The sequence below is a fragment of the Coptis chinensis genome, chromosome 4 (genome assembly GCF_015680905.1).
Source record: "Coptis chinensis isolate HL-2020 chromosome 4, ASM1568090v1, whole genome shotgun sequence".
NCBI lineage: Eukaryota > Viridiplantae > Streptophyta > Magnoliopsida > Ranunculales > Ranunculaceae > Coptis > Coptis chinensis.
Window position 1 is genome coordinate 14,032,932 of NC_141459.1, and position 27,273 is coordinate 14,060,204.

General features: G+C 39.2%; 1 protein-coding gene across 2 annotated transcripts; it reads right to left on the bottom strand.

The window, feature by feature from the left end:
* Positions 1-17,859: 17,859 nt before the first annotated feature.
* On the bottom strand, positions 17,860-26,019 carry LOC147502043 (bet1-like protein At1g29060). 2 transcript variants are annotated; one of them, XM_086607011.1, is made up of 4 exons: positions 25,861-26,019; positions 25,654-25,780; positions 24,952-25,008; positions 17,860-18,202 (listed from the first exon to the last, which is right to left on the bottom strand). In XM_086607011.1, the coding sequence occupies exons 1-4, from the start codon at positions 25,923-25,925 to the stop codon at positions 18,041-18,043; spliced, it is 411 nt and encodes a 136-aa protein (XP_086463137.1). In that variant the 5' UTR covers positions 25,926-26,019; the 3' UTR covers positions 17,860-18,040. The 2 variants fall into 2 exon arrangements, with proteins under 2 accessions (XP_086463137.1, XP_086463138.1); XM_086607012.1 differs by lacking the exon at positions 17,860-18,202 and adding an exon at positions 19,727-24,769.
* Positions 26,020-27,273: the final 1,254 nt, after the last annotated feature.

The following is a 27,273-nucleotide window of genomic DNA, read 5'->3' on the forward strand; positions in this document are numbered from 1 at the left end:
GTCCGTTAGTGGGTACTCTATATTCTCCCCTTCCGCTTCACTGCCCCTGGGTTCCCCCTGCTCCGTTCCACCCCGTGTAATCTCCCTCTCCTTTCTCAACTCATCATTCTCCTCTCTTAACCTAACTATCTCCTCCTGTAAGAGTCTGGTGGCGTCTGCCGCCACATCTGATACTTCTTCTTCTCCTACCACTCCCATCCCAGCACTCTCTACTTCCTCAATGGTTTCTCTGATTGGTCCTTTCTTAGGTCTTCCTACTCCTCTCTTTATTACCGTAGCCATTTTCTTCTCTCCCCACAGACGGCGCCAAAATGTATGAACTAATATTACAACCACCAATCTCTCTCGTCTCTCTCTCGATTCTTTCTCTTCCCTCTCCTCTTCTCTCTCTCCATCTCTCTTTTATATCTTTTCTCTTCCATGATCTCTCCTCTTTCCACGTGTCGCGGCAATTACCTTGCAGTTAAGGTTCCGCCCTCCATCACTCCATGTCTCGCGAAGCGATTCTGAGCGGTTGGGATACCGCGGATCTGATCTGGTGCAACCTGGCTCCCCCAGCTATACCGCATCCGGTCCCATTGTGTCCACTAACCTCCTATGTCATGTATTCGTCCTATACAACCAACAGGAACAACATCTAATTAAGAGACAGCAATTATGGCAGCCATGGCATGCTCATACATCACATAGAGTTATTAACTTTCTTTTTGGTGATGGATCATTCTGAACCATAGTTGTCATTGTATCATATATGATATATCGTATTCCATTTTCTGTATATCGTATCATCGTGTATAGTATCGTAAGATACAACATTTTTAAAATCTTAATATGGGCGACGAGGATTAGTGATTTGGTGTCCGTCACAGGGGCAAAATCGTAAATTGAGTCGCTTAACAAAATTTCTGCACATTTCGCGGTTTTTCCTTTCTCTCTCTCTCACTTTGTCTCCCCCATTCTCTCTCTTCTCAAGCTCGCCGACCTTTCTCTCCACCCTGTCTCTCTCTCTCTACAAAATTGTTTTTTTCTCTGTCTACCTCTACTCGATCTCTACAGGTTTCATTCAAGTTCTATTCTTTTCTTCTTTTTATATTGTCGGTTTTTGTGTTTGGAGAGGTTTTGATATATTTTTTTCTCACTTTATTTCAGTCTGTTTTAGCTTACAACAATAGTGTTTTTCTTGGATAAGACTTTTGAAGAAATTACATATGACATGCCAGCTACTGTTGCTGATGGTGATGATGTTGAGGTATTTTTACTGGCATTTGCTGTATTTTTAACCGTCATAACAACAATTGTATCTCTCAATACTATAGGCACTTACTGAATTTCGACAAGTGCTTTTTTAATTTAGTTGTTGTAACTATTACAACAACTATTTCGTTGGGAGTGAATATTTCTTACCACTATCATAGCTTCCTTGTGTTTCATCATAATAAGCTATACATTAATATAGTTCCAATAAGAGGCATCTTATGTGGGGCATACCTCTTCAGTACTCAGATATTTCGTTTCTTTGTTAACTGGATCATTTTTTCTGTTGCTTGCCTTATAGCTCAGTTAGTTTTTCTTCCAATAGTCCACTCAAGTTCTTCATGTTTTGTTTTGGCTTTGACTGCTGTGTGTACCATACATTATATTTCCAGTCTACAGTGTACTCGAACCATGGACCGGATATGGGCCAAAAGACCGGACGATCCGATTGGTCGTCCAAATAAACACTTTCGGATCGTTCGGTCTTCGAATCCATCAAAGTTCAAAACAGGTCCAGGGCCCATCCGAGTGGCCCAGATCTATGGATCCAATCCGTTCGGATGATTCTGATCCAATAATCCGATCCGCGGAAGCTAAAAATCCTAGTGCAATCCGATAAGATCTTGCGAAAGGATAGAATGAAATCTTGGGGAATGATAAATAGGATCATACTAGGATTCATCAAGAATGGCAATCTCCGAGAATCCCTTTCTTGGCCGCCAAGACAGGGGATTGCTATATATACGGAGGCTTCTGCATCTTCCAAAACTACGTGAAAAAGAGACTTGATCCCGGATTCCTCACTGGGTACGTAGGCAACCAGAACGTTGGTACAGTCTCTCTTCCTAAAAAATCCCAATCCCCCATCTCTTTCGAGCCTTCGGAAGCACCATCACATCGGGAGTGTCGGGTTAACGTTTTGCCCCGACATTCTTTGGCGCCGTCTGTGGGGACAAACCCACGACCACGTGGTATTTCGTTGGAGTTTGATATCATCGACCTTATTTTTCATACGTCCTTGTTACCATGGCTGAACAAATTGCGATGAGTAATACAGAAGCTGCCAGTCGGCATGTAGCAACTCTGCAAAACATGGAGACTATTCCAGGCACCACTACGGAGGTGGGGCAATCGAGCCGTCGTAGATCTTTCTCTCATAACGGAGGAAACAGATATGCGAAGTAGTTCCACACACACGGAGCCATTAGGGACTCGGGAATCTAATCCCGTGTCCTCGCCGCGATCTTTGTCGCGAGCACGAAGTTTACGCCGGAATCCACGTCGGGGATGGTCTGCGCTGAACCCACCCGTGATGCTACCGTGACGACGCCCAATAAGGGGCCGGGAGGCCGACATGCTAACCCACGCGCCTCCATCCGGAACTTGCAATACCAATCGGATCCAGCTCTAATCTCTCTTTTGACAAAAGTAGTTGCGGAAAACAAAAATTTGAGAAATCAACTAGGCAAACGGCCTAGAGACTCTACGGAGCACCAATCGGTCGAGTCCCCTTTGTCTGCACGTAGGCAAAGGCAACGGGCTGAACCGGGACAGCATGAAGATCCTAATAATAGCCAAAACCTTATTCACAATAATGGTCAAACTAGAGATCCAAGCCAAAGCCGGACTGTCCACCCTATCGTGTCTGTCCACACTCATTCACAGTCAAACAATGTCTGAGATAGTTTGGGCACAAATCCTTAGACACACCAGTCACAACAATCTGGAACGCCAGCAAATGCATTGAGTTCCAGTTCGGAAACGCCAGCATCCGTGGATGTGTTCGTACCTGCAGTCCATATATAAATTCACGTGTTAATTCGCTTCTTTACTAATAAAGTTACAAGTTCCAGTGTTGTTGTTTACCTTGTCTAAATCCCGTTGTAACGCGTCAATCGCTTCCATAATATCTTCCGATGGCAGTACCGGCGATGAATCTCGGGGAGCAAGATCAGGATTTGGACATTGCCTATAGGCAGATCGGCGGCCACGAGATCCAGATGATGCGGAATTAAGTACTTCCGTTCCTGTATTAGATACATTAGGGGTTTCTCTCTATGTGACGCCGAACGCCCATCCGATCCACGCGACCTATCTACTACAAAGGTTGGTATCATACTACTGATAGGCACTATCTCTAAGGGTACTCTCGAAGGCCTACCACTCCTAACATGGAACCCAGAATCACTGGAACTAGTTGCAGCTGACCTAAAAGCCGGAAATGTATGGGGTGGGGTTTCTCCCAACTACACACCCTTCCCTCGATCATTTCTGGGGGCATCTGGGTCCTCGTCATCCTCGGAGCTACTGGGGGCATCTGGTTCCTCCTCATCCTCTGAACTACTGACTATAAGATTCCTCCTTCGCGATGGACCAGGCACTGTTCCTAGCAAGCAGAATTATAGTCAGTTTTTATTTGCAAAGTAAGTTGTTCCGCGAAAATGCATTGCTCGTCAATGTATGAGTTACCTGTGGTAAAATTATTTCCACGCGTAGTTCCAGCATTATTCTCCGAGTTCAAATGGGCACTGGATGCAACCCGAGAACTCACACTTTCGGTGTGCTCCCATGAGTAAACCGGTGGCACATATGATACGTGACGGGTAGCCAGTCTCCGGCGAGGCCTTCCATGCATCTCTGGCGTTGCCTCCCTTGCCACATTTGGAATTCGAGTGCCACAAGGAGGGTCACTGCTAAAAGTTGCGCTTCCTGGTGCTCTCGGCACCCCACCAACACCATGACCGATACCTACCGGCGTTGGCATTACATCACGTATCCACCAGACCACCTCATCTGGATATGACAAGTCATACACCATTGGCGGTAGGCTACATAGTACGTTCAGATTACTCCACATTTTCTCAGTCAATTCCCCTTCGGGCGCACGAATCTCATCTACACCTGATCCGGAATGATAAATTCGGTTAGTTGTCAAACTTGAATGATTAATTCGAATTCATTTTGAGGGTCGGTTTACCTTTAAATATACATGGGATGAATTCTTCAGATTCCGCTGCCTCCGCCATTCGAGAGTATGTAACACGGTGTGTCCCATCCTTTATGGCTACTGAAGAAATCCAAGGCTTCGAACCCCCATTGTGATGTCACCCCGAAGGCAAATCACGACCCTGGAAGGAACGCGTGTTCGGAACTAAGAGGTAGTAGATGGACTCGATTCGGATGTAAGTTTATGCGCTAGCTTAATCGTTTCCAGCCGCAAGATGATCATATAAAATGTAACGTACATTTGACCTGGTGAAGTCTCCCACATGGATAGCAAGTAGACCAATAGCTCATTTAATGGAAACCGTAGACCGAAGAGAAGTTGATAGTAGCTCATAATAACTTCACCCGGTCTCACTGCATCCGTTAACGACGTTCCCCTCATCTGTGCTTTTCGAATCCCAATGTAATCCGGTATGTCGAATCTCCTTCGGACGTCTTCAGCTGTTAATTTCGTCACCGTCCGATCCATTATCAAGTTATCTCCTGGCACCCATCGTTGAATTGGTGGTGCGTGAGTCGCCCCGATCATGCATTCACGCCGGCGGTCGATACACAAGCTATAATACATATGGACGTGCACTGCGTGTTCAATATAGTAATTAAAGATGGAGATAATGAATATGGAAATGCAACCACTTAACAGGCTATTAGACCGACGTCGTACTCTCAAATTGCCTTAGAGAAGTGAACCAAGTGACAGGCGCACTCTTGAAGTCGCCCTCGTTTTCTTAGTTTGGTCAAGGCATGGGCTAGTGTGGTCGAGGCTTACCATAAGTCCTGACCTCAGATATTGCTAGGTGGTCCTGACCCAACCACTTCGTATCCTTAGTTTGGTCGGATTTCATTTTAAAGCCCAAAAACAATATCTAAACACAATATCCAATGTTCAACAGCTCAAAATCCAAAATCCAAAAAGCCCAAAACTCAAAACTCAAAATCCACAAACTTTGTTTGCTGATCCTATACTACCGGCGACCGGCAACCGGCCGGTTCAGGCCTTCGTTTCCCATCCAGTTCACCACCGGTTCAGCAGTTTCCCATCCGGTTCGGGCATATTCCAGCCGGTTCAGGCGTTATTTCCACCAGTTCTACAATTTTTCAACCGGTTCCAACATTTTTACCACTGGTTCCTGTATTTTTCAGCCGGTTTCAGCTGGTTTGGGAGTTTTTACAGCTGGGTCACATATTTTTCAGCTTGTCCAGGCGTTTTCCTTGCTGATTTTGGCTTTTCCCTGCCGGTCGTGTGGTCTAAAATTTGGTTTCGGTATTCAGCCGATTCAGCCTACTTATATATGGATCGGCAATTTTATCTATTTTCGCGACCGGTCAAACTGTTTCCTTGCCTGGTCACTAGTTTTCAGGCCGGGTCAATATATTTTCTTGCCGGGTCAGCAGTTTGCTAGCCGGGTCAGTTCTATTTCAACTCATTTGGTTTGTTTTTAAGCCAAATTAGCATCTCCCATAACCATATCACTAAGTTGGTCACTCAATTTACTCACTAAAGTATTAAAGCTATGGGTTTTATGTAATCATTTAAACCTCATAAGCTAAACATGCAAAGTGTTACCTATTTCACCTCTAGTGACAACTACACAAGTGAATTAAGTGAAAAATTTAAACACACTTACATGGTAGGGCTTAGTTCTTCACTTCTCTCCTTATTCTTCTTTATCTTCTTATCTCTTTCTTTTGATCCCCACCCACACAATTGTTATCTCATTCTTTTAACTTATCCAACCACCCATTTATTACAAACCTTTTTTATTTAACCCTCCACCCCCTTTTACTTTTCTCACCTTTTGATTTTAGCCCCTCTTATGCTTCTTGTCATTTATTGAATTACACCCACTTATCTATTTTTAGATTACATCTCATTGTCATTTTTTTTTCTTTACTATTTACCTAAAACGGTCATTTCCGTTTATACCCTTCACTTTTTCTACTCTTGTTTCTTTTGATTATTTCACATTATTTCCTCTTTCCCTATTATATCATTTTGGTTTTTTTCCCTTCTATATCATTTTGGTTTTTTTTTTTTTTTTTTTTTCTTCAACATACCACCTTCATCTTCGTTTGCCCCTCTGTTGAAGAGGGGGCAGTGTGTGTACCATACATTATATTTCCAATCTACAGTGTACTCGAACCATGGACCGGATATGGGCCCAAAGAAATGACCGATCGATGGTCGTCCAAATAAAACTTGTCGGATCGTTCGGTCTTGAATCCATCAAAGTTGAGCAGGTCCAGGGCCCATCCGAGTGGCCCAGATCTATGGATCCAATCCGTTCGGATGATTCTGATCCAATAATCCGATCCGCGGAAGCTAAAAATCCTAGTGCAATCCGATAAGATCTTGCGAAATGATAGAATGAAATCTTGGGGAATGATAAATAGGATCATACTAGGATTCATCAAGAATGGCAATCTCCGAGAATCCCTTTCTTGGCCGCCAAGACAGGGGATTGCTATATATACGGAGGCTTCTGCATCTTCCAAAACTACGTGAAAAAGAGACTTGATCCCGGATTCCTCACTGGGTACGTAGGCAACCAGAACGTTGGTGCAGTCTCTCTTCCTCAAAAATCCCAATCCCCCATCTCTTTCAAGCCTTCGGAAGCACCATCACATCGGGAGTGTCGGGTTAACGTTTTTCCCCGACAACTGCGATGCCTAATTATATGGTAGCACAAAGTTTTTTGGAATTACTATCTTAATCCTTGATAAGATTTAGTTTGTTAATAAAGTCCTAGTCTTTAGGAACTACTGTCATTTGATTTAGTCAAGTTTGTTACCACGATTCTAGGAAGAACGTGAGTGTAGTTTGTTTTAGTCAGTCTGTAAAGGCTATTTATATGCTGCTTCTCAGACTCAATAATCAAGTTATTACAGATTTTTTTCTTTGTATTATAACAATCTGGTATCGGAGCATAACTTGAGAGATTAAAAGAGTGAGTTAGAGAGACAACAAGGGAGTGTGCACGAGATGGGGTCAGAAACAAACAGTAACTTTGCTCAACCTTCTATTCCGAAGTTTGATGGTGACTATGATCACTGGAGCATGATCATGGAGAATCTTCTCCGATCCAAGGAATACTGGACTGTTGTGGAATCCGGTTATTCACAACTTGATGATGAAGAGGAGCTAACCGCTGCACAGAGAAAAACTCTAGAGGAGATGAAGCTGAAAGATCTAAAGGCCAAGAATTACTTGTTTCAATCCCTTGACAAGTCAATTCTAAAGATAACCACACAGAAGGAGACGTCTAAACAACTTTGGGAGTCCATGAAGATGAAGTGTCAAGGCAATGCACGCGTACAGAGGGCCCAACTCAATCGTCTTCGCAGAGATTTTGAGATTCTGACAATGAAACAAGGTGAATCGATCACTGACTACTTTGGTCGAGTGATGGTGGTTGCAAACGACATGAAGAATTGTGGGGAAGACATGAATGATGTCAAGATCGTCGAGAAGATTATGAGAACTCTCACTGAGAAATGGAATTACATTGTTTGTTCCATAGAATAAGCAAAGGATATTGATCAACTCTCCATCGATGCGTTGCAGAGTTCACTACTTGTTCATGAGCAGAAGTTCAAAAGAGGTGGAGAAGAGGAACAAGCACTCACGGTGTCACATGCTGAAGGTTAGGAGGTTATGGTGGACGAGGACGTGGGAGAGCTACTTTCTGAGGAGGAAGAGGTAGAGGCAGAGGTCGCCAAAACTTCAATAAGGCAACTGTTGAGTGCTACCGATGTCATCAACTCGGACACTTCCAATACGAAAGTGTCCAAGTTGAAGGAAGCAAATTATGTGAGAACTAGATGAGTCGGAGGAGGCGATACTCATGGCCTTTGTTGAATTACATGGAGTAAACCGAGATGATGTGTGGTTCCTTGATTCAGGTTGCAAAGCAACCATATGTGTGGTGATTCATCTCTTTTACGCGGAATTGAAGGAGGGGTTCAAAAAGGTGGTCAGATTGGGCAATCATACAAGGCTGAACGTTGTTGGCAAAGGAAGTGTGTGCTTGTTTTTGGATGGTGTCAGTCATCTTGTAAAAGATGTATTTTATGTACCAGAATTGAAGAGTCACCTTCTCAGTGTCGGGCAATTGCAAGAAAAGGGCCTAGCCATTCTAATGCAGTCCAATCAGTGCCGAATCTACCATCCCACGAAGGGCTTAATCATTCAAACTAACATGACAGCCAACAGGATGTTTGTATTGCTATCAAACTCGCAACTAATCAAGAAGGAACCAAAGGAGGTATGTCTCCAAGAAACTACTCATGACCTAGCTCATCTTTGGCACCGTAGATATGGCCACCTTAGCTACAAAGGACTTCAGACTCTGCAAAGCAAAGGAATGGTGAGGGGTTTGCCAAGTATCCTTGAATCTAACTTTGTCTGCACTGATTGCTTGAAGGGGAAACAACACCGAGATGTTATTCCGAAGAAAAGCACATGGAGAGCATCAGAGAAGTTGGAGCTAGTTCATGCGGATATTTGCGGCCCAATATCTCCTAATTCTAGCAGTCACAAGCGGTACCTCATTTGTTTTATCGATGACTTTAGTAGGAAGGCTTGGGTACAATTTCTTGTTTATAAGGCAGATGCATTTGCTTCGTTTAAGTTATTTAAGAGTTGTGTGGAAAAAGAAACTGGTTTGTCAATTAAATGTTTAAGAACAGATCGTGGAGGAGAATTCACATCAAGTGAGTTCAACAATTATTGTAGACAAAATGGAATCAAGCGACAATTGACCACTGCCCATACACCGCAGCAAAATGGTGTCGCCGAACGGAAGAACAGGACGGTGATGAATATGGTGAGGAGTTTATTGATTGAGAACAATGTTCCAAAGATATTCTGGCCGGAAGCGGTAAATTGGGCATTTTATGTTCTTAATAGATGCCCAACGTCTTCAGTAAAAGACATGACGCCAGAGGAAGGTTGGAGCGGGGTGAAGCCTTCTGTTGGCCACTTAAGAGTTTTTGGTTGTATAGCACATGCTCATGTGCCTGATGCTCGACGAACAAAGCTTGAAGATAAGAGTCGCAGCTGTGTTTTATTTGGGGTGAGCAAGGAATCAAAGGGATCTGGTATGATCGGTATCAAAACAGATTGTGATTAGCAGAGACGTCATTTTCGAGGAAGACAAGACATGGAATTGGGATGCAAGCTATGAAGAACAGATTCAACTTAACTTAGAATGGAGAGATGAAGAACACAGTAGTGAAGAGGAAGAGAATGAAGATACGGAAGGGAGCGAAGAAACTATGTCGAGCTCGGGAAATCTTGATGTTCCTGATGTGCCGAGCTCAGGAAATCTTGATGTTCCTGAAATTCGCAATAGAAGAGCACCAGTATGGATGGCTGACTATTTTAGTGGTGATGACCTGAACAATGAAAATGTGCAAGCTCATTTGGCTTTGGTCGCTAGCTCAAACTTGACCAATTCTGACCCGGCCAGTTTTGATGAAGCAGTAAAAGATGAAAAATGGAGGCAAGTTATGGATTCAGAAATGCGCTCAATTAAGAAGAATGGGACGTGGTTTCTAATTGACTTGCCAAAGGGAGCTAAAAGGATAGGAGTCAAATGGGTTTATAAAACAAAATTGAATGAACTTGGAGAAGTGGAGAAGCACAAGGCCCGCTTAGTCGCAAAAGGTTATGCCCAGGAACACGGAGTTGACTACGAAGAAGTGTATGCACCTGTAGCTCGTATGGACACAGTGCGAATGATCTTAGCTCTTGCAGCTCAGAAAGGTTGGAATGTATTCCAACTCGATGTGAAATCGGCTTTCCTTCATGGTGAATTAATCGAAGACGTTTATGTTGAGCAGCCGAGGGGTTATGAGATGAAGAATGAAGTGGAAAAGGTATACAAACTCAACAAAGCTTTATACGGACTCAAGCAGGCACCAAGAGCATGGTTCAGCCGAATTGAGTCATACTTCAAGAAAGAAGGCTTTGAGAAGGATGACAGTGAACAGACTTTGTTTACTAAAATCAACAAACAAGGCAAACGTTTGATCATTAGTTTGTATGTTGATGATTTACTTTATACAGGAGACGATGAGGTTATGATGTGTGAGTTTAAAGATTCCATGATGAAGGAATTTGATATGTCGGATTTGGGCAAGATGAGGTATTTTCTTGGTATTGAAGTAGTGCAGTTTGCTGGAGGGATATTTATTAATCAGAAGAAATATGTGATGGAAATGTTAAAGAAGTTTGGAATGGAGGATAGTAATTCTGTTCAAAATCCAATCATTCCAGGGTTCAAAATTTCTAAAGATGAAAATGGTGTAGAGGTGAATGGTTCATTCAAGCAAGCGGTGGTTGGAAGCATGACGTATTTAGCGACCACAGGGCGGATATAATATATGCAGTTAGCCTAATTAGCGGTATATGTCAAAGCCAACCGAAAGTTACATCTTTTTCGCCTAACTAAAGAGTTCTGCGGTACTTGCAAGGAACCATTGGATTTGGTATTCTTTATCAGAAAGGAGGACATAAGGAATTGGTTGGCTTCACTGATAGTGATTATGCGGGGTGTGTGGAAGATAGAAAGAGCACGTCGGGGTATGCTTTTATTTTAAGTGGAGCAAAGATGGCGTGGTCTTCGGAAACAACCGATAGTTACACTAAGTACAACAGAAGCAGAGTTTGTTGCTGCTGCAGCATGCACTTGTCAGTTGGTTTGGATGAAAAGGGTGTTAAAGAAGATTGGTTATAATGGCAGTGAGAGTCCTGTCATCTTTTGTGACAATAGCTCAACAATAAAGTTATCAAGGAATCCAGCGATGCACGGCAAGAGCAAGCACATTGATGTGCGTTTCCATTTCTTACGTGATCTGGTAAATGAAGGAGTTGTGCAGATCAAGTATTGTTGTACACAGCAGCAAATAGCAGACATATTTACCAAACCACTCAAGCTAGAGACATTTCAGGAGCTCAGAAAGAAACTGGGAGTTTGTGATGCGCCAAAGATAAACTAGATGCATGTCTAGGCAGTTTAGTTTAAGGGAGGAAATGATAAGATTTAGTTTGTTAATAAAGTCCTAGTCTTTAGGAACTGCTGTCATTTGATTTAGTCAAGTTTGTTACCACGATTCTAGGAAGAACGTGAGTGTAGTTTGTTTTAGTCAGTCTGTAAAGGCTATTTATATGCTGCTTCTCAGACTCAATAATCAAGTTATTACAGATTTGTTCTTTGCACTCTAACAATCCTTTATTCATAGACGTGAATTGGAAACTTCCATTTAGCAATCGCTTAAGAGGGTGCATGAACTTTAACAGTGTTTATTTTTGCCCAACATTCCCTTTCATAAAAGTTTCATGACACGAGCTTTAGAAGCAGACCATATGTATTTTGGATGCCTGTGATAGCATTAGCAGATAACAACACATTGCATATTAGTTATTATTTTCTTTGACCATTCTAAAGTAAAAATATGAATACTGAAAGGCATGGTTTTAATTTCATGTGGTCTCTATTGTGGTCGTTGTAATGGCAGTCATTTTTATGCTTGGCCATACATTCTGACATTATGGCCTGCAGGGTGATTTTCTTTATTTATGTAATCTCTTTTAAGATTCATACCTTCCAAGTTTTCGACTATACGTGATCCTGTGTACTTCAAATTTTTATTAAGAGTGGTTTTGGAGGTGGGTTTTGAAATTTGAGGTTTGGTTTGTTAGTTGTCACTTTTCTATTGAGACAGGAAATCTTTTAAAGTGGGATTTTGCTGTAGAGATTCATTTTGAAGGTTATTGGTATTAGTTGCTTTTCAATATAATTGCTTATTATGAGTATGTGCTTCAATTATATTTCTTGGATGATGTATTTTGAGCTTCTGATTGTAAAGTTTGCTACATCTTTAGCTCATCTTAGTTGTATGTGAACTGGAAGTTTAGGTTTAAGCATATGGGACAATGTTGTATTTATTTTTTGGTTTAAATACAGAAATATGCAATGTACTTAGGTTCTATTAACACTTGTATCAACATAGAATTTTTTTTCACAAACGATATAATGTACTATGCCCGATTTCACAAAAATAGCAATCTCTTAGGTTCCATCAGTTAAGTGATGATGTGTCATTATTTTTTCATTTTCGTTTTATTTGTATTTTCCACTTGGCATGCCACATCAGCATTTTCTACCAACTCAGCATTTCCACCTCAACATTGCCAACTCAACATTTTCGTTTTTTTTTTTTTTTTTTTTTTTTTTTTTTTTAAGTGACTGAAAAATAAATTAATAATTTTTTTGAATTAATAAATATATAAAAAAGAATAAATTAATAATTATATAATAATAATAAAATAATTATATAAATAATATATAAATATATAAATAATATATTATTTTATTTATTATATATATTTGAAAATTATCAAAAAACTATAAATAATAATAAAAAATATATAATTTTATTTATTATATATATTTGAAAATTATAAAAAAAAAATATTATAATATAAAAAAAATAAAAATATATATAAATAATATATTATTTTATTTATTATATATATTTGAAAATTATAAAAAAAACTATAAATTATCAAAAAATATTATAATATAAAAAAATATATATAAACAAAGAAATATATAAATATATTTTTTTTTTACTATATATATATACAAATTTTTTTTTTATATTATATATATTTTTTATATTATTTATAGTTTTTTTATAATTTTCAAAATATATATAATAAATAAAATTATATTTTATATATATATATATATATATTTTTATTATAAAATAATATATATATTTTTTATTATTATTTATAGTTTTTTGATAATTTTCAAATATATATAATAAATAAAATTATATATTATTTATATATTTATTTATTATTTATATAATTATTTTATTATTATTATTATATAATTATTAATTTATTCTTTTTTATATATTTATTAATTCAAAAAAATTATTAATTTATTTTTCAGTCACTTAAAAACGAAAATGTTGAGTTGTTGAATTGGGGCAATCTTTGGAAATGGAAATCTTTGAGTTGGTAGAAAATGCTGATGTGGCATGCCAAGTGGAAAATACAAATAAAACGAAAATGAAAAACAATGACACATCATTACTTAACTGACGGAACCTAACAGATTGCTATTTTTGTGAAATCGGGCATAGTACATTGTATCGTTTGTGAAAAAAAATTCTATGTTGATACAAGTATTAATAGGACCTAAGTACGTTGCATATTTCTGTATTTATACCTTATTTTTTAATCTATATCCTTAATGGGATTTTAAGCTTTGAATGTCAAATGTAGTGAACTTGCCTTTAGCCCCCGAAGTGCCTATATGTTAGCCTCATTATTCATGTTAGTGGGCTTTGGTAAAACTGTGTGTGGTTCGTTTATTTTTTTTTTTAGGCTGGGTTGTTTTGTGTGCAGTCAGTATTTGATATATTCGGCCACTTTGTTCTAATTTCAACATAGTGGTTTTGGAGGCTGTATGATTCCTCTCTCTTTTTCATTGGCATACATACTTAAAAAAGGAGAATCTTTTGTATCTAAAAGATCTAATTCTTAATATTTATATGTACTATTCACTTTTATGGTTGAAAGTTTCTCTTGATATGCAACAATTGTTAAAATCTTTGATATATGTGATAATTTAAGCAAACATTAATAGATTTACTTAATTTTGTTTTAGTAGATCATCATACTGTTGGCGAATTTCTGAGCTTAGCATTCAAAGTTCATATCTCTATAGCTAAAACAATTTGTCGAGCTTGAGTTGTATTTGATCACATTCCCCCCATAAATGTCTATATTGATTATGGATATTTGTGTTTCAACCATTGTAAGCTATTTTATGTTGTTTTCATTTGTTGTTCATCTATAAAATATGAGATCGAATTGATAAATGTTCAAAATGTGGTACTACCATGCTTTATTTGAGTCTTGGTTTAGGTTTATGAGATTTGTTTTGATTCCAGGTGAAAAACTATAGAACGGTTTGGTATCTGAACCCAAGAAGTTTCCTGCAGTTCCTCTGATACAAAATGAGCACAACTAAAGTTGAGCGCCAAGTGGGTATAGTACGTATGAGGTGGGGAGAACAATAGGTGAGGGAACATTTGCCAAGGTGAGGTTCGCTAGGAATTCTGAGATAGGGGAACCAATGGCCCTATACATACTTGCCAAAGAGAAGGTTCTCAAGCACAAAATAACTGAACAGGTATTTTGGTTGTTGTCCATTTATAGATTATTCTAATCTTAATGTCGTGGCTCTTAATCTCTTCTCATTATTGTTTGCATAAAATTGGAGAAAAATCATTACCCAATTTCAATTTTGGGGAGGACGTTCACTCTCTGAATTTTGGTGAGTTTTCTAGCTGTTAACATTTAAACATAGCTATTATTGTAAAACTTAATCCCCCACCCCCGATCTTTGTTGCTCAAAATTCTTTTCTCAATTACTTATATTATATGTATATGTTTACTTCCTCAACTCTTTTCTCTGTATGCATCACATTCTCCCATACTCTTTATTTATTTATTTTACATGCTTTGATGAGTACTATTAGATATACAATACCATTAGATAATGTTTTGGCTGAGGATGGTCATTAAAAGACGTTCAGATTTCAATTTTCCCAGGATATCGTATTTAGATAAATGGGTTTGATGGTATGTTAGGCATGTCACGCTCCAGTATTTGGTGGTGATTGTTGATGTGGGAGGTTCACGTGTACCATATGATTAGATCCTTCAAAGTTGTGTGTGTTGCTATTTGTCAAAACCAATTTTTTGCTACTGATGAAACTTTTCAAAAAAGGTGATTTGAATTGAGTATAGTAGAGTTTAATATTACAGTGTCCACATTTTATAATTTGCATCATGTGAATTGTGTTAAGAGTCATGGGCGGAGCAACCGAAAAAACTCACGTGTTAATGAGTATTGATCAAGGTCGTCATGGCTGTCCCCACTTGCCTTGGCTATCTCTAAGCCGGAAAATGTCAATTGTCTTCCACTGCGTACGCAACAACTTGATGTTAGCTGTGAAACAATGAGAAATGTGTGTGCATCACTATTGAAAAGGGAGTTGGTTAACACACTGTCAGTAATAAATTATTTGTGTGACACTTACATATTCCTTATGGATAAAAAAAAATTGACCATTTTTTCTTTGAATATTGAATGAAGAATTTAAAATAATGAACAATGAACAATAATGAACTTATTGAATATTGTATTAGTGATTTTAATCCAACTTATGCATTTTGAGAATAATGTTTTTGTCACTGTGGTTACGTCCATTTAGTATTCTAATGTGATGACATCTGGTTCCAATAAATATGTGTTTTTTTATGGTCTAGGTGTGAATTCTTAAGCTACTATTTTTTATATTTCTTGGTACTGTTGACAGAGATGCTTGAATATGGCCATTGTGATCGTGTGCTGACAATTAAAATGACAATTGCACGTATATAACGTGCTTGATTTCTATTATGATTCCCTGCGTATAGTGCCATCAATTCCCACTCATTTTTACACCGATCGTACACCTTATGCAACATGCATGGTTAATACTAATTGTAGAATACTTTAAACCTTAATGACGAAAGATTCCTTCCAGGATTTTTAGTTTACTTTATGCATCAAATATAGCATGGTTAGTGCTATATTTACTTATTTACTTCATGAATATGATGGTCAATCAAGTTGAATTTGGCATTGTAGAAACTAATATGGAATCCAACAAGATTTGAGCTAATAGAAAAAGGTTTTGAAGTACGGAGAAGCTGAGGGGACAGAAGAGCAATCAATTGGTTTTAATGTTTAAGGATGCAGAACTTGGCCAGAAGATAATATTACTCTATCTAATCTTACACGCCTGATGATGGTGTTCTCACCTGCAAGGATGCCATGCATGTTCTCCTACACTCTACAAAATCAAAAGTGTGTTATATAATTGTATTTTAGTTTGCAAGGAGTTGAATTTCAGTTCGTATATGATTTATGTAAACTATTATTTCAGTTCATGTAAACTATTTCAGTTCAAATCTAAGAAGCTCATGTAAGAGACTGTGTCTCTATTGTACATTTGTACGGGGTAGTAGTGTATTTACAGATCTTTGGGGCTTTTTTTTTTTTTTAGCCTCACTTGACAATGTCATGGTTCATTTGGGTCCTTTTGTTGCGTTTATGTATTCGCTTGGCTATGCCATATATCCAAATCAAAGCATGAAATATTTATGGTTAATTGTTCCAGTGGCCGTATGTGCAACGCACGTGCATGATGCTAGTTAATTATAAAAAATATGTATATATGAGCTATTTGAATATATGTATGGGCAATAAATTCATTCTTTGCAGGAAATGGTAATAAGGATTGAAGAGTGAAGACTCATGGTTATAGTTTTATTTGTTTGTGCATGTCTATGTAAGTTTTGTACAAAAATAGTCTTATGACTCTTATCATACACAATACTACTAGTGTATGGTACAAAATGTCATCATTTTCAACCACTAGACCCAAGTTAGTATTAGACATAAAATGATAGGCGAGCTATTAGATGAGTAAGCTAGTTGTTGTTTTTGTATTACAGTTGTTGTTTATCATATCCTCAAACCTTAGATGGTTTTTTAAGGCTCAGAAAGGAGAAGAAAAAACTAAAACAAATCTTAAAAACTCGTTTTCGGATTTTAATTTTTTAATATTTAATGTGTCTGAAGTGTATCGCTCGATATGTAATGTATCATATCGATACACTCTTTGTATCGTGCGATGATACATAAAACTTTTGATACACTAGTGTGATACGTATCGATTTGCTTTCGATACGAGTATAGTGTATCGTACGATATTGATAACTATGTTCAGAACTATCACATGTCAAAAAATATTTCATACATATTGCTGCTAACATATAATCCTAACAAATAAATCTCTAACACAGATAACAGATTGCTGGCAAACAAACAAATATTTAATGATTCTGCAAACACATTGCTAAACAACATTTTGGTATATATTCAGGTAAGGGCGATGAGTTTTACTGACATTGTAGCATCACCACACGGGGTCCAACTGACGAACATGCTCTTCATGGATAGGAACAGCAGTGGTATGGAGTTTTTCCCCAACGGATGGTGGGAGTATGCAGGCATAGGCAAGTATGCTCACCATTGAATATGACGGCAGATTATTCGGGAATGAAACACCTGGGAGCTTGGTGGGATCCACAAGTTGAGAAGGAATGCCCCATCCCGAAAAAGATTCAGAATGCTTCGGTATCTACAAAAATGGTCGAGTTGGCCACAATGAAACTTTCTTCACTGAGTGGGCCAGAAATGCCATCAATCAGGTGAAGGTAATGAAGCAGAATGAGTTCTCAACCCAGCAACCAAAATCAAGTTGTGTGTGTGCACCAGTTGTTGAATACTTGAATGAATAATTCATATACATTCAATCAATTCCTGAAACCAAGAAAGCATAAACTACAACTATGTTTTCAGTTCTGTTTTTAATGTGTAAAGTATGCTTTCACTTCTTTTCGGGTCTAGAATTCATGTCCGTATAATTCATATGAGAAGAAAGCTGAAGGAAAAGAAATACGTATGAAGCAATTCTTTGATGCATTATATATGAACACCAGTTTGGTTGTAAATGAGGTATACTAGACAATCTTTTTAAGAACATAACACTCTGAGGCTAAAATTTGTAAGACTTTACAACGAAAACTGAAACCTACTGGTCATGCAATGATCCACAGAGATCCCTAGCTTGTAAATTCTCATCTTCGAGACCATTTGGCCAACAAGTAGACCACGAAAAAGCAAAATAGAGCAAACATAACAACATGCAATACATGGTTTGACCCCTGCTGAATGATGCTCCTATTCAGCCTCCTCATGTTGTTCTTCACTCCTGCTTGAGCTTTAATCAGTGTCATTTGCTGTTTTCAAAAATCAGATACAACAAAACTGTCAAAGAGTATCTATAGTTTTCAAAGGTAAAACTTTAGAAAAAAAATTCTCAAAGCTATATCCTGTAAAGACACAGTTATCATATTCAACAATTAGAACAAAGCACATCAGTAAAGTCGTTAAACCAATTTTAAGTTCCATTTGTACACTTTGTAGGAGAACAAAAAATAAAGTTCAAAGTTCAAACAGTTCAATTATTTGAACTTATGTAAGTTGGCAACATAAGATCTTTTATCAGACAATTTTCAAAGTTGTTATATGTTAGAAGGCGGTACATATCCTACCTATATTAATATCCGTTTCTTCCAAGATGCTCATAGTGGGCCACATCAGCAAAGTTTTTAAAATAGTCCCTATTTGAAAAATAATTACTTGCCTTCTTACCAAACTAACCCTGAATTTGGCCTGCTCTCTAATTTAATATAAATTAAAATTGTCCTTTCATGTGTTATGCTAAAACAAAAAACAAAGCTACGCATTATTTCATTATTTCAAATGTACGCATGGGATAAAAAAAAACAAATTCTAAAAAACAATGGATTAGTTAATTGATATGTATTAGTTATTGGATATGGATATGGATATGGATATGTATTAGTTAATAGATATGGATATGGATTAGTTAATGGATCATGATATGTATTACTTATTGGATATAGATATGTTAAACTTCCAAGTGCTTCCCTTAAATATAGGCCCAGACACGATGGGTTTAAGAATAACAGGCCCGGCCACAGGTCGGGCTGCATGGCTAGTGCTCTAATGAATTTGAAATGCTATCTATACTCTGTTGTAAAATCTAGATTTGCAGAAAAGATTGATTATTAGGATGAGTGGATGACTTTCTCTATGATGAGTATGCTTTTTAAGAGCAGCGCTATATATATATATATTGTGGAGTTCATATAACGGACAGGATAAAACAATAAAACAGTCCCCTGGTCCAGTGTCTAATGCTGAGCCATCTGCCGGATATGAAGCAAGAGAAGCGGAAGTGGGAGATTCGGTGGTTCCATCGTTCGCTGGTGAACTCGAGGAGAAGACCCTGCGGATGGATGATACAAACTAGCTTCGGCTGCTTCCGCTGAGGCTGAGGCTGATGCGGCCGATACCGGGATACATAGATACCCAGCTAGAAGAGGAATGACTCGAGCTTAGGCCTGGCTGCAGGTTTCATCATTCTTTCTTTTAGCTCAGAGGGGAGTGGACCTTTATGTGCCAAAACTAACTCCTATTTATTGCACGAAAAGGGACGCCGCTCTAAGAGCAGTCCTACACAGGAGATGCAACAACGACAGCCTATAGGAGATAGCGTAGAGTAAGAACGGGGACTTGGACTCCCATTAATGAAAAAAAAAGAAACCAAAGGGAAATCCTTCATCTTTGTGGAGATACCCCGGACGCCAGATCGGGAGAAACGGGGAGGGGTCCTTCCTTTAATTAAGAGGAAAAACTAGAGAGGAAATGCGTCCTATTATGTTATGCGATATTACTTTTATTTCTTTTATTGCGCAAAATCGGACGAGACTAGATCTCTTAGGCAAGGAAAGATCAAGAACTGTATTTTCATATACATATCAGACCATCCAGACGATAGAAGCTTGAGTCTGCTCAGTCTGATGCCTAAGAAGCTAAGATTGCAATTATCAAGCTCGAACTCTAGCGGTAGCGGAAGAACTGAGGAAAAAAGGCTTTTACGATAAAGATTTACTATTATATGCATCCAGTAACTTAGGATTCGAATTGGAACTCTTTTTCTTGGGACAGCAAGCTACGGAGCGGGTTTCACTCACTAAATATCAGGAAACCCTTAAGCTCTTGGTTGTGTTCCTGTGTTTAGCCTGGGATAAGAATCGCTTAGGTAGATTTACTCGCTCAACCGAAAGGGCAAGGCTAGCTCCTCAGCTCAGAACAAAGGCAAGAGCTGCCCACCGGAGAGCTAGAGGTTTTGTTTACCAAAGCTAGAGCTGCGCCTCCTGAGACATCAGTCCCCCGCCCCTTCGGACACTCCTGACTTACCCTTGTTCATAAGACTAAAACAATAAAAATATATTCTACTAATAGCAGCAAGGCTTTAGCTCCTACTCTAAAGGCCAAGAGCTACACCAGATATATGACAGAAATGGATAGCTTAAGTGCCATGTTCCTACAAGCAGGATGCCCCGCCCGTGGAGGTCCTGATCTTGCTCGTTTCTTTTAGCGTATAATGATCACTGAACATCAGCCATTGAAGGAGGATAAGCCAAGCTTGTGTAGATTTGCATGTCATAGGCCTGCACAAGAGTGCCGAGTCTTACAAGTCCGGCTAGCTCCCGGATGACTGCTTACGCTTCCTCCCAAACAACCTAATGGGTAAGCTCTAAAAACAGTGGATGTCCGAGATCCGACCGGTGACTGACAACGCCATCCATTGTCTAGTAATCAAGCCGGACTGCTTATCTCCAACCGTCGACCGACCGAAAACTTAAATCGATAGACCCATCCATCATTTCCTCCCCTCCTTTCCCGATAGGATGTTCATGGGTCGGTAATAAAGTCAGTCAACACGTCGAAATCGAATTCTTTACACAAAGTCTTCTTTCTATAGACGGAGTGCGAGCAAGTCTAGTGAAAGAGCATAAAGAAGGTGTTCAAATCCTACCTACATGAGGTTTTTCACCAGGAAGGTTGGGAGTTAGGTAGGTGTTTATAGTGCGATTTGCAGAGCACATTGAGAGGAGTCGTCTTCAAGGGATGAAAGGTGTGCTGGTCTGCTCCGTTATCTAAATATTCGATGAATGGTAAGGCTGGCTATCAAGTCAAAGACCTTCTTTTTTGAGTGCTTTCTTCCTTCAGGGCTGGACCTCCGATAGCTATGGCTCTGCTTGCTCAACTCTTCCTTGAAGCTTTCATCACCTCCATCAGGCAATCTATGTTATGAACGGCTTGTCACCCCAAGGAATTCGTCTTCCACCAGTTCGTTCGCTCGCACCTAATTATATATTATCCTTTTCACGCTCTATGTCAGCTTGTCCTGTCTCCGCTCTCGCAGGTACCCAGTGTTTTCTTCTTCAGATCATCCTGTTTTCGTTCCAGCAAGTATTTTGCTTTCATATCTTATCGTATGAAATAGGAAAGCCCTATTAATTTCAGCCACGTGTCCCAACCCTGCTCGCCAAAACGAGCTCACACCGATGAAACCACATAAGAGTTCAGTCATCACTTAAGTCATTTTTAGGATCAAACCCCTTATCAGTAAAGATAGAGTAGGCCGCAAATAACTACCAAAAAAGGATTGAGAACCGAGCTACCCAAGAGTCAACCTTAAGAACCTAAAACTCTCTCTCTGACGGAGGAACCAGTTGAGAGAACTAAGGTAAATCAATAGGTAGTCCATCGCGTTGGTCCAGTTGTTTCGAGGGGGTGTGGGACTCTGTTTCCATCCCTCACAGGGGATGCCGGAGTTTATTTGTATTAGCTGGATGCTGCCCGTGAAAGGAAGTTATTGTCCCAGGAAGTTATTGGCTAAGTGGCTAAGCCTGCTCCCGAATTCCATTACTGAACTGTACATTTCAAGGAAAGGGATTCACCTCGTAACTTTCGGCTAATTCCGGGAAAGAACATCGAGGACGGGCTCACTCCATGACCTCCTAGGCTCCTAGCGTAGGGACGGATATGATAACACTTGAAAGAATCCCAAAGGAAAAGATCAACAGAAAAAAAATATATAAGATTAGGAAAATCTTGTTTGTGGTAAATAAAGAGCTTCGCCCAGATATTGAACTCACTAAAAATAGATTGAAAGAAACAAACAACTTACTTCAACACTGAACACTAGTGCTATCAATGGGGGAGAACTCGAGAAGCGGGAGGGATTCGACTCAATGCGAAACACTACCTTACCGAAACGAAAGAGACACTTACTTAGATCAGCAAGGAGTGAGAGTTGGAGCTAGGCAGAGGAGAGTTAGGAGCTATAGTTGCGTCAGTGAAGAGTGAGGAGCTATGGCTTATAGGGAACGGGTAGTGACGTTATGCGGAAAGCTTTGCCTTACCTATGATTCTCCTTCCAATTCTGATGAAATCCAGGGCATTGCCATTTTCAGAGGAAAGGACTTCACCTGCCTTCCCCCTCTGATTTATAACTTGTAGTCGACTTTCAGGAAATGTTCAGAACAAGGATAACAGAGCTAAAGCCAAGGTGTTGTCAGAGCCTGAGTGACAAGCTAGAGTTGGAGCTATGGATAGTGACTGCTATCTTTCTATATGCATTCCTTGTAGGGTAGCTACTGCCGCTGTGTAAATAGAACCTCCTGCTGCTAGTTCTGCTGTTGCTAGTGCTAAGTAGTGACTTCCTGCATCTGTTAGTTCCTGCTGCTAAGGTTAGCTAAGTCAGGTAGTTACTGGAGCTAAGTCTCCCTTCTAATCTGATTTCTCCATTAATCAAACTTGTCAGACTATATAGGCTAATTTGCTGCCTTTTAGTCTGATTATGTGCTCTTTCTTTCTTGTCTTTTCCGGGTCTTACCCGAGAGAAAATCTTAACAGTGACATCAAATCAGAAACTACACTAAAGTTGACCAAATGGGAAGTTCCCCTCTTATAAGGAAGCCACTAAGGAGAGTTCCTGCATCGGTTATTTGCCTAGTAGCTAATTTTCCAAGAGTTAATAGTTACGAGCTAGAGTTCCAAGGGGAGTGACAGTCGACTCATACGCATCGTGCAGGTCTTCATTCATCCATTCAGGCCACTTCTCGAGTTGAGAGAGACTCTGGAAGGGCTCCAAATCCCCTTGCAACCAGCCTGGCCTTATACTGCTCCCCCTACTAATAAGCCATCACTCTGCCTCTTGATCTTGTACACCCACTTGCACGTGATTGGCTTCACATCTCGTGGCAATGGTACAAGTTCCCATGTCTAGCTTCTTAATAATTTCATTACCTTCTTTCGACTTTCACTGACCACTAATGGTTGTAATGAGACCTTGGGACTCTAAAAGAGTCTGATCTCTTCTTCTTTATTAGTATGAAAAGAAAAAGTAAGTCAAAAACTTCTTAAGACGTCTAGAAAAGACAATAAAATTTCAGATACATCATACATGCATTCCATACAGTTTGTTTAACCTCGTGCGGTACGGAGGATATGTTTGTGTGTGGCACGCCTCCAGGCGGTGCCCAGTGGGACTAATCAAACTCTGGGTTCAGATGCTTATTTTGACGGCGGAGCCTTACGACTCTCCTGTTTCGAACGAGCTTATCAAGTTGCTTGTCGATCTCGTCGAAGCCCTCTTGAAGACTGACCCAGTCGTTGATCTTCATGGTGGCGCCTTTGTGCAACACCTTGTGCAAGTCGCTCTTTAACCTTTCCAACATTGCCCTGTTGGAGAGTATCTGAGTCAATATGTCCATGTGCTGAACCTGCGAAGGCTTCGGCAGTACCTAAGAAAGGACTTTCGCTTCATCCATATTGGCCGACTAGATGTGACTGTCGTACCACTTACACGCCTAGAGCTCAACACATCTATCTTGGTGTGTGTAATGGACTACCGACATAATCGGTTCGACCAAGCCCTGATTGCAGCTATGGAAGCAAGTCTCAGCAAAGGCAAAGTCACCTTCCTCACTATCCCAAACATGATAATATCTTTAACAGATCCACATCTGAACCAGGCCCTCCGTCTACACACAAAGACAAAAGGGTTTGATATGCTCGAAGGTTCGGTGAATATCTCTATCTCATGGAAGCTGTGCTATCGAGTCGGAGACAAGCTTAATGGAATACCTAAGGCTCCAAAATCCTTCCATGGGTATTTCCTGCAAGATGTCGAAGGGCGAGTTCTTACGCCACAGAAGGTGAAGCCAAGTTCAGTCTTGATACCTATTGATTGGGCAGTTAAGTTCGATGAAAATCGGCCCAAGGTGCTCACGCTGTAAGCCAGCAACAACTCCGATCACATCAAGAGTCTTGACGACGGAGTAGTACGGCTGACTCTCAAAAGCAGGAGGCCAGATGAAGACCAAGGAAGAATGGTCTACCCACTCCAGTCTATCTCTATGATAACTCGAGTCCAGCCTGTAGATGAGAAAAAGGAGCTACAAAGGAAAATGCCAAAGATTCCCGAAAACTTGAAGAGAGAGTTGGATGCAGAACACTATCTGTATCTCACCGATCCTCGAAGACAACGGTGGCTCACAGATTACACTGAAGAACAGAGGATACTGATCCGGAACAAAAGGATTGAAGAAGGAAAGGCAGGCTCCAAGCAACTGTTCTTGGATTATTTCTATGGCAAGAGAATCTATACTATATGGAAGACTATGAGAAAAGACTATCACAAGATCTCCTCAGCGTTTCCTCCGTTCAAGCCAATCTACTATGAAGGGAACAAAGATACGATCGCTGCTCCTCTAATGTCTACTCAGGCTGATCTCCGTGGACAGTCCAATTTCTACAAGCAATTGAATTGGACCAACATAGCCAAAAAGGCTATAAACCATCATATTGGTGCGACACTTAATGGCGATTTGCATCAAGATACAGAAACAGTCCATGAAGAGCTGCAACGAGTGAAAGAAACAATAAAAGAAGATTGTTTCTGGTTAAAACAGTCCCCCGGTTCAGTGTTTATATATATGGAACTAAACAAACTTACAAGTTTATATATATATGGAACTAAAATGCTACAATTTAAGAAGTTAGTAACTTAGTACACAAACTTGTAAGATATTAAGATGATTACCAGCTGAGTGATAAAGTCATTTTGAAACTTCGCTTCCGATTCTATCTCTTGAGCTACCTGCAGAATTTTCATTTGAATAAGAGCTTCTCAGAAAAAAGATAACAGTAATAGCTTTTGGTAGATAACAACGGCACAAAGTTTACGTAAACTAATATAGCTTGGAACAAAATTAAGGGCTCAGACTTATTGACTGAAAAACAAATCTAAAAATCCAAAATGCAAAACGTATATGATGTACACAGTGACTAAACGAAACAGTAATAAATGTCCAAATGCTGATGAGAGGGTACAAAACACGCATCCCTAATAACCATCCAAGTGAAAGGATTTGCCAAACTTAGTCACGGCATGAAAAGGTTATTTACGAGCTACTAGAAAGGAAAAACTTGTGCTACTATAATGCTTATGTTAGTTGTTGATAAGATTGTGAATAGTTTCTTTGTATTTATTGTGACATGATGTTATTATCACTAGTCCAACTTTATTTGCCAAATTCATACGAGACTAAATTGCAAGCCTAGACAGAAAAACAAAAAGTTTGCAGAGTTCCTATATGTAGATTACACTTGAAATTTCGGCACAAAAAAGTCGAAACATCCATAAAATATCAGATTTGAGTTGAAACCCTAAATAAAAAATTTATATAGAAGTCCAAATGTCACAAATTGGAGAGAAGAAAAAAGAAATGAGGTTGTAACGTACATTTTTTAGCAAGCCGATCTGACGATGAAGACCAGTAATCTCTTCATCTAAATCACCATGAATAGGATCAATCCTCAGCTGAATCTCATCTGGATTATTCGAAACTGTTCGAGTAACCAGTCCTTCTCTACAAACAACAAAACAACTAACTAAATAAATAATTTAAATAATCATTATTTTTTTTTATTTTAAGAAATAAATAAATACCTGGATCGATATGGATCAGAACCGTAATATCCACCGCTGCCTCCGCCTTTGTACGAATTCGCCATTTGCAAGTAGAATGAGTTTTTTGGGAGAGAAGAAAGAGGAGGGAAAGAGATTTTTTTTCTGATGAAATTTTGTTTTTATAATAAGTAGTAAACTATACTATCTACTGTTGCTGAGCTGGAAGGGAAGCTGCTAAAAGCCCGTTTTTAAGTCCAACACCAAATATGATATCACGTTAATGGGCTTGCGGCCCACGATGATGATCGGCTATAGCCTCCAGCTATAAAATGCAAAGGCGAATATCAACACGAGTTGAAATATTTTAGAGTCCTGTATTAATTGGGCGCCACATGAATTGGATTGGGATTGGGCAGACTCCAGCCCAAGCCCAAACAGCGAAGTCCAAAGCAAACCCAATACACCCTCCTGATAGGGTTATATACTAAAAGTATTACTTTTGTATTAATTCTAATTCTTCATATTTTGAATGAGAATCATATAGGCAAATGATATGCTTATTATATATGTTATTAGTTATATGTATGTGTCTAGTACTTTATATTGTAGATGATATAGTGTGAAATAACGTAAGATCATATCATCGCATCTTTATAAAGTATAAGTAATCGTTCACAACCTAGATGGATTTGGACAAACCATTAAGACGGTTGTAGATAGTATAATCAGTATTAGTCTATCTTGACTATAAGATTACACTAGTACACTTTGTGTGTATTGAACAGGACCAAGTGAGGTTGTTTATCTTTATACTGATTATATAAGAGAACAAACGCCTCTGTTATTATGGATGTTTGTCCTCTTAAGCCGGATATAATAACGGATACTTACGTGCATTGTACATTGCTTTAAATCATCAATGAGTGAGATTTATTTGTGAATCAACAAACTCTATGGATTGGGTAATGACATTATATGTAAGGTGTATTGTTGATTATAGAAGAAATCCGTTACCCACAGGAAGTCGGGTTGATGATGTCCCCTTGAGGAGCTCAAAAAGATTGTCATGTAAACCCTACAAGTGGATTTATTCTGACATGACAATGAGGTTGAGTGGTACTACTCAAGGACATAAGAAGTTGAATAATGTAGTTGTCAGTAATTTGACTTAATCAACGGACATTCGATATCTTAAACACGGGGAGATCCACAAGCATATAATATGGAGCCTATAAACGCTGATACGTAATTTGGGATTAGGGCGGTAGTACAACAATGGCCTTTAATTGAATAAGTCATTTGTTGACGGACTTGGGCCGTGTGTTCTAGGCGAACATGGGAAGCCCAAGCCCGTTAGGAGGCCCAGCCCTAATTTCTCCTCATGGTCCCTGTTGTAGCCTATAAATAGAATTCTTTTTGTCTTGGCCAAAAATCACTGTTCACTTAATTGAA

Excerpts from the sequence above, each read along its gene's own strand:
- LOC147502043 (XM_086607011.1), bottom strand. The coding sequence starts at position 25,925 with ATGGCGAATTCGTACAAAGGCGGAGGCAGCGGTGGATATTACGGTTCT. Across the intron at positions 25,009-25,653 it reads AGATCGGCTTGCTAAAAAAT|GTAGCTCAAGAGATAGAATC; the intron begins GTACGTTACAAC and ends AAAATTCTGCAG. Across the intron at positions 18,203-24,951 it reads ATGACTTTATCACTCAGCTG|CAAATGACACTGATTAAAGC; the intron begins GTAATCATCTTA and ends TTTTGAAAACAG.